Source organism: Natrix helvetica (genome assembly GCF_964273705.1).
Source record: "Natrix helvetica genome assembly, chromosome: 16".
Lineage (NCBI taxonomy): Eukaryota > Metazoa > Chordata > Lepidosauria > Squamata > Natricidae > Natrix > Natrix helvetica.
The window spans coordinates 7,051,548-7,065,848 of record NC_138563.1 but is presented as its reverse complement, the minus strand read 5'-3'; the positions used below and the strand labels follow the sequence as shown (position 1 = coordinate 7,065,848).

General features: G+C 44.4%; 1 protein-coding gene across 1 annotated transcript in view; it reads right to left on the bottom strand.

Moving 5' to 3' along the window:
- Positions 1-266: 266 nt before the first annotated feature.
- The window catches only part of PYGM (glycogen phosphorylase, muscle associated), a 29,305-nt gene continuing 15,270 nt past the window's right edge, over positions 267-14,301 (bottom strand). The window contains exons 11-19 of the mRNA XM_081968522.1: positions 13,312-13,426; positions 11,102-11,203; positions 10,813-10,960; positions 9,237-9,295; positions 8,423-8,564; positions 5,630-5,837; positions 4,542-4,676; positions 2,402-2,468; positions 267-827 (exon numbers count right to left, since the gene is read on the bottom strand). Coding sequence (XP_081824648.1) covers positions 675-827; positions 2,402-2,468; positions 4,542-4,676; positions 5,630-5,837; positions 8,423-8,564; positions 9,237-9,295; positions 10,813-10,960; positions 11,102-11,203; positions 13,312-13,426 — 1,129 coding nt within the window. The 3' untranslated portion in view covers positions 267-674. The remainder of the gene's footprint in view (positions 828-2,401; positions 2,469-4,541; positions 4,677-5,629; positions 5,838-8,422; positions 8,565-9,236; positions 9,296-10,812; positions 10,961-11,101; positions 11,204-13,311; positions 13,427-14,301) is intronic.

Sequence of the window (14,301 nt, the reverse complement as noted above, 5' to 3'; positions counted from 1 at the left end):
TGTCCACGCAGCCCCATTTCTCTGTGGCTCAACAGAACAGCAGCTAAAGGTGGCTGCGAACTTTGCCGCTTGCTTGATGGGCGAGGATTTTGGATGCAACTCAAAACAGATGTGTTTTTTTTTTTAAAGCTGACATCCCAACACATTGCTCCCTTAAAGCTGCCTTTGTTTTCAGAGCGACACACCTTCCGAAATTAAGCAATGCGTTTAACAAACAAACAAAAAAACCTTGCAGGAAAAAAGAAAGAGGCTCCAGCAGTCAGGAATGTTTTAAAAGCTTTTATTTTTAATTTTTTTTCTTTTGCTTCTATCTTCCGGTTTGCAAACCCTTTCCTCCTCGTTTCACAATGGCCGGAAGGATTGTGTTGTGTTTGGTTTTTTGCTGAGATGAACAATCAGCTTTCTTTCCCCTGCTGGTTCCCAGCTCTTTTGCAGACCCTTCCCCCTCCAAAAGCTGCAAGAGAAGCTTTTTCTCACACTAGGAAGGGGAGGAAGCACAGGAGAAATACGAAGGAAAGGGTGATAGTGAATTTTTAAAAAAAATACATACCGAGGGGGGCTAGGAAGTTGTGGGGGTCCTTCCTAACACATCCCCCTCGTTGGGGGCTTGGCCGAGATGTTGCAGCCGAGACCCCCAGTTGCTGGGGGTAACAGGGCAGGAGGACAGAGGGTGCTCATTCCCGAGGGTCATCGGGGGCAGGGATCTTTGCACGGGTGGGCTCGACTCCCCAGATCTCGCGGGCGTACTGGGAGATGGTGCGGTCACTCGAGAACTTTCCGGAAGTCCCAATGTTCCGGATCACTTTCTTTGTCCATTCCTTGGAGTTCTGCGAAAGGCCAGCAACAGAGGGATTGAGAGAAGGAAGGAAAATCGTTTTCCTCTTTTTTCTTAAAAATACATTTTTATTCGAAGTTTTACAAAGAGCATAAAAACTACCACAAGCTAAGAGAGAGGAGGAAAGAAAGAAAAGAAAAGAAAAGAAAATAGGCAAGGAAGGACGCTAATGAAGGAGAAGAAAGAGGGAGAGAGATAAAAGGAAGGAAGGAAGGAAAAAAGGGAAGGCAGAAAGGAAGATGAGAGAAGGAAGGAGACAAAAAAGAAAAGAAGGAAGGAAAGGAATGGAAAGGGAAGGAAAACTTCCATTTTCCATTGTAGCAAATATAAGTACCGTGTTTCCCCTGAAAATAAGACAGGGTGTTATTTTCTTTTGACACCCCCCCCCCTCAAAATAAGTGCTTGGCCTTATTTTCGGGGAGATCTTATTATTTTTGAGGTGCAGGAGGCAGCGAGCGTGGTCACCTCATGGCTGCTGCTGTGTTGCAATATTTTCAGGGAGGGCTTATTTTCGGGGGAGAGCATGCGCTCTAAAGCCCAATTGGGCGTATTATCCGCGGAGGCCTTATTTTGGGGGAAACAGGGTACCATTGCGACTTATGATTGATGGGCAGGCTCCATCACAATCGTAAATCACATCACAAACAATCAAAACTATTAAAACCATTTTTAAAAATCATCATTGACAAGAACGTAATCCAATTTACTAAAAAATATCGCCCTTTCTCCAATGCACTTATTGCAGACTTGCACTTGCAGTCTCTTTAGAAATGGGTCTCACGGTTTAAAGAAAATGTTAAGATGATGGATGAAAGACCGAAAAACAGAAGATTTTATATCCTTATATTTTAGCATCCGTACCTCTAATCTTTCTCTTTATTAGACTAGACATCTCCAGTTCCTGCAACTGTTCTTAACAAAATGTTTTAGCCTCCAGCCCCCTAATCATCTTGGTTGCTCTTCTCTGCACTCTTTACAGAATCTCAACAACTTTTTCGTATCGTGGTGACCAGAACTGGATGCAAAATGTAATTTTAATTACCTGGATTAACCAAATGCAAAATTTAACAGAAGTACGCTTTGCTCTACCAGCCTTAGCTAAGGTAAAGGTTATGTGTCAGTCGTTCCCGACTCTAGGGGGCGGTGCTCATCTCAGTTTCAAAGCCGAAGAGCCAGCGCTGTCCGAAGACATCTCCGTGGTCATGTAGCCAGCATGACTCAACACCAAAGGCACACGGAACGCTGTTCCCTTCCCACCGAAGGTGGATCCTATTTTCCTACTTGCATTATTATGTGCTTTAGAGCTGTTAGGTTGGCAGAAGCTGGGACAAGTCACGGGAGCTCACTCTGTTAAGCATTGCTAGGGATTCGAACCGCCAAACTGCCGACCTTTCTGATCAACGAGCTCAACGTCTTAGCCACTGAGTCACCATGTCCCAATTATCTAACTTCCAGCCTTAGCTGGATAGTAGCTAATACAACTTATGGTCTTTCTGATTTTCCCTTGATTCAAAGCAGCGCTAATCCTGCAAAAATATATGTCCCTCCCCTCTGGCGCAAACTCACCTTGTAAAGGGCGCTGACTTTTTCTTGACATTTAATGTAAGCTTCGTAGTCGGCAAAAACTTTAAACCTGCACCAAGAAAAAAGGGTGATTACTGGAAAGCCCAGTTTTCTCATTAAGATGCTGGTGGGGCAGCGAATGAGACCCTTGAGGTCATCCAATCCAACCCCTTGATCCAGATTAAAAGCACCTCTGACTGATGACACTCAGTGTTTTCTCACCTGTACCAACTTTAAGACAAGGGGACTTCAACTCCCAGAATTCACCAGCCAGCAATAATTCTGGGAGTTGAATCCACTTGGTAAGGGTGAGAATTTGAAACATTGAGCTTGCTCATTAAAGGTAAAAGTAAAGGTTCCCCTCGCACATCTGTGCTAGTCATTCCCAGCTCTAGGGTGCACTGCCCATCTCCATTTCAAAGCCAAAGAGCCAGCGCTGTCCGAAGACGTCTCTGTGGTCATGTGGCTGGCAGGACTTAACGCCGAAGGTGCACGGAACGCTGTTCCCTTCCCACCAAAGGTGGTTCCTATTTTTCTACTTGCATTTTTTACGTGCTTTGGAACTGCTAGGTTGGCAGAAGCTGAGACAAGTCACGGGAGCTCACTCCGTTAGGCGGCGCTAGGGATTCAAACCGCCAAACTGCCGACCTTTCGGGGGTGGAGGAAATTATCATAATTTTTAAAGTTAGGATTCTTAAGCTTTGCTTAAAGCTGCCCCCTGCTGGACACCCAGCCCAACGGCAGAAAAGAGAGCCTGAGCCAAATATTGTACCCCCAAACAGATGCTGATGAGACGGGTGGACTTCAACTCCCAGAATGCCTCAGCTAGAACGTGTGGACTTCAACTCCCAGAAGGAAAGATGGCTGAAGGATTCTGGGAAGAGAAGTCCACCCACCCCAGAGCTGCCAAGTTGGGAAACGCTAAATATATGGCCATATTTATTCCATTGATTACAGGCCTGATTATACTAGCAATTTATGAGCAAATGCCTATAAGATGTAGACTATGGATGGATAAGCATGATAAAATACGGGAAGCATTTATATGAAACACAGTAGGTTTTTAAAAAAAGCATATTTATGTAATGTATGTGTATGTATATTCCAATACACTTATATAACTATCATGCAAACATTATAAATCTATTTTTAATAAATATTTACAAATTATAAATATAACAATATATCGTTTGTAAATGTTTATTTACAAAAATATAAAAACATTTATTACACAATTACTTAATTATATAATACATATATATTCATAATATATGCATTAGTTACTTCTAAATAGAATGGCAACCATTTTTTGTGGTAACTTTTGCACTATATTTTACATTGTATTTTTTGTTAATTTTTTTAAGCACCTGTGGTTTTTAATAATAGTGTTTTGTTCCTTTTAAGCTCCCCCCCCCCACCTATTACTAACAGAATATCAGACAAAATAACAGAGTTGGAAGGGACCTTGGAGGTCTTCTAGTCCAACCCCTTGCTCAGGCAGGAGACAGATTAACAGAGATTAACAGAGTTGAAAGGGACCTTATAGGTCATCTAGTCCAACCCCTCTGGCTAAGCAGGAGACTCTAAATCATTTCTGACAGAGGGCAGTCCAGTCTCTTCTTGAAAGCCTCCAGGGATGAAGCTCTCACAACTTCCCAAAGCAACTGATTGTTCTCCCTGTCAGGAAATTCCTCCTTATTTCCAGTTTCCATCCATTCTTCCTTGTCTGGCCTTCGGGTGCTTTGGAGAATAGCTTGACCCCCTTCCTCCTCTCTGGGGCAGCCCCTCAAATATTGGAAGATGCTCGCCTGTCTCCCCTGGTCCTTCTCTTCCCTAGACTAGCCAGGCCCAGTTCCTGCAACCGTTATTTAGTCTCTATACCAGGGGTGTCCAAACTTGGGAACTTTAAGACTTGTGGACTTCAACTCCCAGAATTCCCCAGCCAGCATTGCTGGCTGGGGAATTCTGGGAGTTGAAGTCCACAAGTCTTAAAGTTCCCAAGTTTGGACACCCCTGCTCTATACCAACTGGCTGCCCAATCTCTTCTTACTTCAAAAGCAATAACAAATATATCAAAACAAACTTGGAGAAACACCGCTTTCAAGTCATAAGGGAAAAGGAACATGCGCGGATTGGCTCTCACCGGTCGTGGTACATGAGCATGTTAACGATGTCCTTAAAGAGATCCGGCTGCTTGGGTGAGAAGAAGCCGTTGCTCAGCTGGTCCATGGCTTGCTTCAGTTCGGGGATGCGGTCATAATAGTCCTTGGCACAGTAGCTGCGGGAAAAAACAGGGTTTATTTTAGTCCAAAATGGCTGCTCCTCCCTCCCTACACAAATTAAACCGGAGGGGAAAAAAACCTTTTTAAAAAATAGACATATTTTACCAGCTGTTTTGTGGGAGGACACCCCAATCTGATCCCCCAGTGCTTCTCAATGTTTGGGGTGGTTGTGCTCCACCAGCGGAGCTGACAGCAGATTCGGACAGTGAGGAGGTTGGGGAGGAACCTGGGCCAGTCCTGGAGTCTGGGGAAGGTTTGGACGAGGGCTCTGCGTCGGAGGCAGAGAGGGGGCCAGGGCTGTCTGACAGTTCTCAGCTGCCTTCGGAGTCAGATATCAGTGAGGCAGAGGAACAGCTGGAGCCTGTTCCCAGTGTGCGCATGCGCAGAGCTGCCAGAAGAAAAGAACAGCTGAGAAATCAGGGTTGGCTTGGGAGTAAAGCCACAGGTGGACGGTGAATGGCCCCTCCCATAGGGAATAAAAGAGGAGCTAAAGGGGAGGGGGCTTTTGCAGGAAACAATTTGGTCATTTGGTTCTTAGATTCATTTCAGGAGTGTGAAGATCTGTCCGTGAATCTCAGAGACTCTGTGCCCAGAGTCTTTCCTTACACAGCACCTCATTTGGGTAAATATTGACATGGCAGCTTTCCAAGATAGATAAGGTCGGTAGTGATAAATACTCCTTTGAAAGACTGTTTGCCAGGCCTTGGCTCAGTGGGAATGAGAGGAATTCACATTCGATTAATAAAAGGGGTTTTGTTGGGACCAGGACTCTCTGCCTCGGGCTTTTTGGGAAAGCCTGGATCAGAACAACAAAATATCCTGCTGCCCATTTTAGCCTCACCAAGCAAATTAGACTCATAAAATTCTAAAGCTGCAAGAGACCTTAGAGGTCTTCTAGTCCAACCCCTTGCTCAGCCTTCCCCTGCCTTGAGCCCCCTCTGGAACGTACCCCTTCTTGTCCATCTCCTCCACGTCCTCCACGCGCATGCCAAAAATGAACAGGTTTTGCTCGCCGGCTTCCTCCGCCATCTCCACATTGGCGCCATCCATGGTGCCAATGGTCAGAGCCCCGTTCAGCATAAACTTCATGTTCCCAGTTCCAGAAGCTTCGGTGCCGGCTGTTGAGATCTGCTCAGAGAGATCAGCGGCAGGGATCACTGCACAAAAAAAGAAGAAGAGCCGGTGTGAATCAGATCTAGGAGTCCTGCTGGAGCGTCTTGCTTCTTCAAAAGTCAACTGGGCTTTGTTTCTCCTTGAAGGGGTTTTGCTCCTCATCCAAGAAGCTTCCTCAGTTCTGAATGAATGGCCAAGGAGGGAAGGATTTATATTCCTTGCAGTCCTCTGGTCATTGGTACTCTTCCTGGGAGTCGCTGTGGCCGCTTGGAGGTTAATCTCTGCCCTCAGGGTCACCTGAATTGTGCAAATGGGTGTGGAACCTTCTTCGAACTGCTGAAAGGACTGTTGTAAACACACTGACACTCCTTTCAGCAGTTCCAAGAAGGTTCCACACCCATTTGCACAATTCAGGTGTTCCCGAGGGCACAGATTAGATATTAGATTATAGCTTTATTGATTAGCCTATCAAAAGCATAAGGTTCAAACACCTATCGCCAATAAAATCCTATATGGACAATTTAAAATAAGAATAGGGTAAAAATACAATAGTTATAGGATAAGATGCAATATAACTGAATACATAAGTATGTTAAATGGAATAAAATGACAACATTATATTATACAATCTACCCCAATCAGTCCCACCTATACAGATCTCAACCAAACCATTTTGTTTAAGGATGTTATTTTCAACCTCTGGCCGCACATAAAGTAAATTGTTTTGACAAGGGGGATCCCAATGGGTCATTCATTTGGTGTATAGACCCAGGTACCTATCTCTCAGGGACGTGGTGGCTCAGTGGCTAAGACTGGTTCAGAGCTGTCGATCAGAAAGGACGACAGTTTGGCGGTTCGAATCCCTAGCGCCGCGTAACGGTGGGAGCTCCCGTGACTTCTCCCAGCTTATGCCAACCTATAACAGTTTGAAAGCAGGCAAAAAATGCAAGTAGAAAAATAGGGACCACCTTTGGTGGGAAGGGAAAAGCGTTCTGTGCGCCTTTGGCGTTGAGTCATGCCAGCCACATGACCACGGAGACGTCTTCGGACAGTGCTGGCTCTTCGGCTTAGGAACGGAGATGAACACCGCCCCCTAGAGTCGGAAACGACTAGCACATGTGTGCAAGGAGAATCTTTACCCTTTACTTGTCTCTCACTTATACAAGCATCAATCAACTAGGATGTGAGCCAGGTGTGTGTGTGTATATATATATATATATAGTTTTTATTAAGCATTTTAATTTTTAAAACCAGAAAGAAAACATAACAAGAAAAAACAAAAAACACAAGACATATATAACAATATAAAGTAATTATACAGCCTTCTGTATCGGCATTCATGTTTAGCCTTTATAGTTCTCCATTCTGCATTGCCTTCCTATTGATTTTACCTTGTCTAATAATATAATAACAATAGCACTGATTGATTGTTCCTATCACCATTATATTTACATTCTCTATTTCCTGTTTTGGCTTCTGTTTTCTAGCCACTTATAAATTCTATTCCATATTTTATAGAAATCCGATTCTTCTCTTTTCTTTTAGTTCCATGGTCATTTTGTCCATCTCTGCACATTCGAGTACTTTTCTAATTATTGTTTCATCTGCGGGTGTATTGATTTGTTTCCAGTTTTGTGCGAAAGCAATCCTGGCTGCAGTCAGCCTGTGTAGTGTTGTGTATTGAAATTGTTCATCCATTTTCAGGTCTAATATTCCTAATAAGAATGTTTCTGGTTTCAATTCTGTTTTTTGCTCCATAATTTGTTCCAACCATTTCTGAATTTTGCACCAGTATTTCCTTGGGATGAGGCACGTCCACCACATATGGTAGAATGTTCCAGACTTGTGGCTACATCTCCAACATTTGGGGGATAAATTTGGATACATTTTGGCCAATCTCGCTGGGGGGAAATGCCATCTATAAAACATTTTATAGAGGTTGTCTTTGTAGGCTACTGCCGTCATAAATGTATAATTTCTTTCCCATAATTTATCCCATCTTTCTAACTCTATATTATGGCCAAAGTTTCTTCCCCAGTTAATCATTGTCTCCTTTACCGTCTCTTCCTCCATTTTATATCTTAAAAGAAAATTATATAATCTAGTAATCATTTTTCCTGTCGCTCCTAATAATATTTTATTGAATTCTATTTGTTTCTCGTGTATTCCGTATTGTTCCCGATCTTTTTTAAAATCTTGCTTTAATTTGTAAATAGGGCCACCATTCCATATTTATTCCTTGTGTTTTCAGATCTTGTACTGATCTTAGTTCTCCTTTTTCATCTAAGAGGTCTGCATAGTTTGGATATGTCATTGCCTCCACCGTTGATAACCAGATTGGGATTTTCATGTAATGGGTTTTTTTCTATTTTCCCCCAGACCTTAAGCAGGGCATCCCTTACTATGTGTCTCTGGAAATATGAATGAGATTTATTCTTTCCCTCCCACAGGAAGCCTAGCTGGAAATCTGCAGAGGCGCCCCTGAGTGCACAGATAAAACTCCAAGCGGCCTCAACGACCCTCTGAAAGAGAACTAAGAACCAGAGGAATGGTTGAACACTTGCAGGGTGCAAAGAAGCATTCCTTGACAATCCTAGCCAAAGGCAGGGCCAGCAAGCAAGACACCTACCCTTTTCAGCCATGGAGACGCGGTAGTTTTCCAAGAAGATCATCTTCAGCCGGTCACCAACAATGGGATCGTGGTTGACGATGTCTCCGATGGCGGTAACAAGCTTGATGATCATTTTGGCCATGTGGTAGCCAGGAGCCGCCTGTGGGGGATAAGGGGGTGGGGGGTGGGGGTTAACCTCCCTTTGGGGACCCTCATGCAGCTCAGAAGAGCTGTTCTGCCTACTAAGAGTTTGCAAGGAAATGATGGCAGGACATCTCCAGGGAATCAGAGTATCCTGAGCAGAACTTGGTTCCGGAGCAGAGAATATTGGGTTAAATCAATGTTTGCCAACCTCAGCACGTGTAAGATGTGCGGACTTCAACTCCCAGAAATCTTAGCAATGGGCTATGCTGACTGGAGAATTCTGGGAGTTGAAGTCCACCCATATTCAAGCATACTAGCTGAGGAATTCTGGGAGTTGAAGTCCACCCTTCTTAAAGCATGCTGGCTGGGGCATTCTGGGAGTTGAAGTCCACCCTTCTTAAAGCATGCTGGCTGGGGCATTCTGGGAATTGATAACAACATCACTGGAAGTGTTTAAGAAGAGACCGACAGCCACTTATCCAGAATAGGTATAGGGTCTCCTGCTGGAGCAAGGGGTTGGACTAGAAGACCTCCAAGGTCCCTCCGAGCCCTAGGATTGTTTGATTTGAAAGCTAACAGGTGTTAAAAGACCAAGCAGATATTCTCTCTGTATCCCCTCATCACACCTCTGCCTCGAGTATCCCAACTCCCATCTTCCCCAACCCTGCCCTCTGCTTTCCATTCTCACCTTGCCTCCAATCATGACCGTCCGTGGCACAAAGGGCTTGTTAGGTTCTCTCTTGATTCCTGTTGGGGGGGGGGGGCGGGGGGGAGGGGGAGAACAGGCCACAGTCAGGTGAGAAACCAAAACCAGCTTCTTTTGGGGTGTCCCGTATCTCCCTGCGAATCCTTTCAAAGGCAGGATTCGCATGACCGACTTAGCCAGAAGTCCTGCATTCATTGAACTCATTCCTTTACTGCTTCTGAGAAGTAGCGGTTTGGTGCAATGGGGAAGGGTGCTGTGTAGAAACTGGGGGAGGGTGAGTTCTAGTCCTCACCTTAGGCATGAAAGAGTTAAGACTCTCTCCATCACAGTTTCATGGTGGGAAAAGAGAAGGGAGAGGGGTGGAGGCTTAAAGTGGACCAAGTAACATCAAGGCGGGATGTAAATCTGACAATAACGAAATCATCAATGAACCAAGCTTAGCTGAGCTGGCATAATGTGCTAGGCACAAAATAATTTGCAAAACTGAAAAGGAGCTGGGCTTATAATGTGCCCTTGGTTGTTTGGGGATGGATGCAGAGAAAAGGAGGAAGAAAGAAAGAAAGAGAGAGAGAAAGAAAGAAAGAAGAAAGAAAGAAAGAAAGAAAGAAAGAAAGAAAGAAAGAAAGAAAGAAAGAAAGAAAGAAAGAAAGAAAGAAGAGGGAGGGAAGAAGGAAGGAGAGAGAAAAGGAGGGAAGGAAGGAAGGAGATAAAAGAGGAAGAAAGGGAGGGAGGAGAGAGGCAGGAGGGCAGGAGGAAGGAAGGAGAGAAAGAGAAGGAAGGAAGAGAAAGGAGAGAGAAGGAAAGAAGGAGAGAAAGAGGAAGGGAGGGAGGGAGGAGAGAAAAAGAGGCGGGAGGGCAGGAGGAAAGGAAGGAGAGAAAGAGGAAGTAAGAAAGAAAGGAGAGAGAAAGAGATGGAAGGAAGAAAGGAAGGAGAGAAAGAGAAGGAAGGAAGAAAAAGAGAAGGAAGGAGAGAAAGGGAGGAAGGAGAGAAAAGCGGAAGAAAGGTAGGGAGGAAGAGAAAAAGGGGTGGGAGGGCAGGAGGAAAGAAGGGAGGGAGGAAGGAGGGAAAGGAGAAAGAAGGAGAGAAAGAGGAAGGAAGTAAGGAAAGAGAGAAAGAGGAATTAAGAAAGGAAGGAGAGAGAAGGAAGGAAGGAGAGAAAGAGGAAATAAAGGAAGGAAGGAGAGAAAGAGGAAGTAAGAAAGGAAGGAAGGAGAGAAAGAAGGAAAGAAGAGAAAGGAGAGAGAAGGAAAGAAGGAGAGAAAAAGAAAGGAAGGGAGGGAGGTGAGAAAAAGAGGCGGGAGGGCAGGAGGAAAGAAGGAAGGAAAGAAAGAAGGGAGGAGAGAAAGAGGAAGGAAGGAGAGAAAGAGGAAGTAAGAAAGGAAGGAGAAAGGAAGGGAGGGAGGCAAGAAACAAAAGGAAGGAAGTATCTGAGTTTCACCCAGAGAATACCAAACCCCACCAATGCCAAAACACGGGAGAGACTCCCGAAGAAAAAGGGGGGCTTCATTCTCCCCAGGTCTCGCTGCCCTTTAGCCACAGCCGGAGGCCGGCACTCACGGTTGTATAGGGTGATGACATGCAGGCAGTTGAGCAGCTGCCTCTTGTACTCGTGGATCCGCTTCACCTGCACGTCGAAGAGGGAGTTGGGATTGATCTTGACCTTGTACTCCTTCTCCAGGTAGGCGGAAAACTTCAACTTGTTCTCCTGAAACCAAGGCGGGGGGCGGGGGGGGGACGCAAGATAAACTTTGGGCTCAACTGTCGTTGTAAGCCGAGGACTCCCGGCATGTATTTGGGTCCAGCCTGGCCAAAAACCACACCTCTCCCCCACTCCCAACCTCCTCACCTGTTTGACTTTGGCCACATCCCGGATAAACCCTTCGTCCTCCACAAAATTGAGAAGTTTCCTCAGCTGATCCAGATCAGCTATGTAGTCTTCTCCGATGCGCTAGAGAGGAAGTCACAGAAAGCAAAATTAGATTCGATGAGATGATCAGATTAGAATTCTTTATCGGCCAAGTGTGATTGGACACATAAAGAATTTGTCTTTGGCTGTAGATGCTCTCGGCGTACATAAAAGAAAAGTTATATTCGTTACAAATCATAAGGTAGAACGCTTAATAATAGCCATAGGGTATAAATAATCAAATCATACTAGTTTTATTGTTTTTATGTGAGGTTTTATATTCGGTAAGCTGCCTTGAGTCACCATGTGCGAATAGGTGGCAATATAAATTCCGTAAATTCATAAATAAATACATAAATAAATATTTTTTAAAAATGAAAATCCCCTCATTGCTCCTGCAGGCATATTTCAGCTTCTACATAGGATTCCTTTCCCTGCAGACGTTATTGGATACCTCAGACAGTGAAAAATCAAACCCAACAACTAAAAATGCTTTTAAGCATGGACAAAGTGGTTTTTTCCCCCCTACACGCAAGACTGCAATTGTCCTTTTGGGGGTCACAGGAAACAGGAGTCCCACTGCATCAATTCAGTGAGAACAATTAACCAGTGGAACAGCTTGCCACCAGAAGTTGTGGATGCTTTTAAGAAAAGATTGGAGAGCCATTTGTACAGAATAGTATAAAAGGGCTCCTGCTTGAGCAGGAGGTTGGACTAGAAGACCTCTTAAGGTCTTTTCCAGCCTTGTTACTCTGTTAACTATATGGTTACAATATTTGGGAACTGCTAAGCACCCAACACTCAACAGAAGCTTCATACCATCTGCAAAGCCATGCTTTTATAACCACTCTCCATCAAATAAACCAGAATGGGCTGGCTGAACTATAAACCATGATTGACAATCTATAATCGGCTGGTAACAGACAAGAGCCTAGCTCCAAATGCAAACCAACTTGGCTTAGCATCTTAAACAGAGTTTATACATTCAATTTGTTTTGATTTGAGCCGCGTCATTTCATTAATCATTCATTTTGATTTCAACCAAATCGAATTAACCTAATTTAATTTGTGGGTGTTAACTGCCTGCCGTTTAGAGAAAAGTAAAAAAAAAAAAAATAGGATGGGAAATTCATGGCCAGAACAGATATTTGGGGAAAGTGCATGGAAAATCTTTTGCAGATAAAAAGTTTAGTGACTAAATCCTCGCTTGGTCTCATGACACTCTGGACTAATTTTGGCCTAATTACTTTCTCTCAGTCCTGCTGCCTGGATTTCAACGTCTACAAGAAAAAATAGGTTATAAATAAACAGATCAATATTAGGGGAAACTGCCAATGGGAAAGGAAGTGACTGTTTTAATGGATTATTTCATTTTTTTAAAAAAGGAAATCTATTAAAAACCACAGCAGCAAATAGCTATTAAGGAAGGTTGTAAACCAATTTATATTGATCGGTCCATCTTTACTCTCCACCACTTCCAGGCTAAAAACCGTCATAAATTTGCTACCAAATAATATTTTGGGGATGAGCTAAGAATGGATTGAGGCGGTGATGGGGTTTTATTATGGTTGTGGCCAGTACAGCTGGCAGCCGATTCGGACAGTGAGGAGGGTTGGGGAGGAACCTGGGCCAGTCCTGGAGTCTGGGGAAGGCTCTGGTGAGGGCTCTGTGTCGGAGGCAGAGAGAGGGCCAGGGCCGTCTGACGGTTATCAGCTGCCTTCGGAGTCAGGCATCAGTGAGGCAGAAGAACAGCTGGAGCCTGTTCCCAGTGTGCACATGCGCAGAGCTGCCAGACGAAGGGAACAGCTAAAGAACAGGGGTCGACTTGGGAATAAAGCCACAGGTGGATGATGAATGGGCCCCTCCCAGAGGAAATAAAAGAGGAGCGAAAGGGGAGTGGAGTTTGCAGGAGACCATTCGTTCGCTTAATTGGTTCGTGACTCTCTGAGACTCCTGGCCAAGTTCTGCAGAGATCGGCCTGGCAGCTCTCCAAGCCAGATAAGGTCTGTGACCGTAAATCCTCCCTTGAAAGACTTTGCTGGATGTGAAGGAGCAGAATTCACAGTCAATTAATGAAAGGGTTTTTTGTCGGGACGAGGAGTTGGCTTCATGCTCTTGGGAAGCCTTGGTCAGAACAATGACAGGCTCACCTCAGCTATGACCTCTGCCAGCCCAGGGTTGCATAAAACCAGCCACCGACGGGGCGTGATGCCGTTGGTTTTGTTCTGGAACTTGTGCGGTTCAAATTCGTAGAAATCTTTAAACCTTGGGAAGAGAGTGGCAATAAGAAGAGAGGTCTATGCAGGGCAGGGAAAACTATTTCCATTTGGCAAAAGGGCGAACGAAGATGGGAAAAGAAGAAGAAATAAAAAATTATTTCTGAAGAAGGCAAAGAATTATCCATTATTGGGGCCCCATTTGGATTCTAAGATAAAGGTCAAGGTTCCCCTTGCACTTATGTGCTAATCGTTCCCGACTCTAGGGGGCGCTGCTCATCTCTCTTTCAAAGCCAAAGAGCCAGCGCTGTCCGAAGACGTCTCCGTGGCCATGTGGCCGGCAGGACTCAATACTGAAGGTGCACGGAACGCTGTTCCCTCCCCACCAAAGGTGGTCCCTATTTTTTTACTTGCATATTTTATGCCTTTCAAACTGCTAGGTTGGCAGAAGCTGGGACAAGTAATGGCAGCTCACTCCGTTACGTGGCGCTAGGGATTCGAACCGCCGAACTGCCGACCTATCTGATCGACAAGCTCAGCGTCTTAGCCACTGAGCCACCACGTTCCTGGATTCTGTAAATGTCTAAATGCAATTCATATTCTCCCAAACTTGATTTAATTGTGTAGTCCAGGATCCCCCTCTTATCCTTAAATAAAGAATCTTAATCAGAATCTTAATCTTAACTATAGTGTTAGCTAGGATCCTCACTGTAACCTTAACTAAAATCTGGCTTAGAATATTTTTCTTCAATTATAGAGTTAGCCAGCATCCTGATCTTAACCTTAATTCAAATCTTAATTAGAATTTTTGTCTTCGACTATTTAGTGTTAGCCATTTAACCCTTACAACCGTTTTTCACACTTAATGACCATTGCAGCATTCCAATGATCACTTGATCAAAATTGAACTGCGTGGCAACTGAC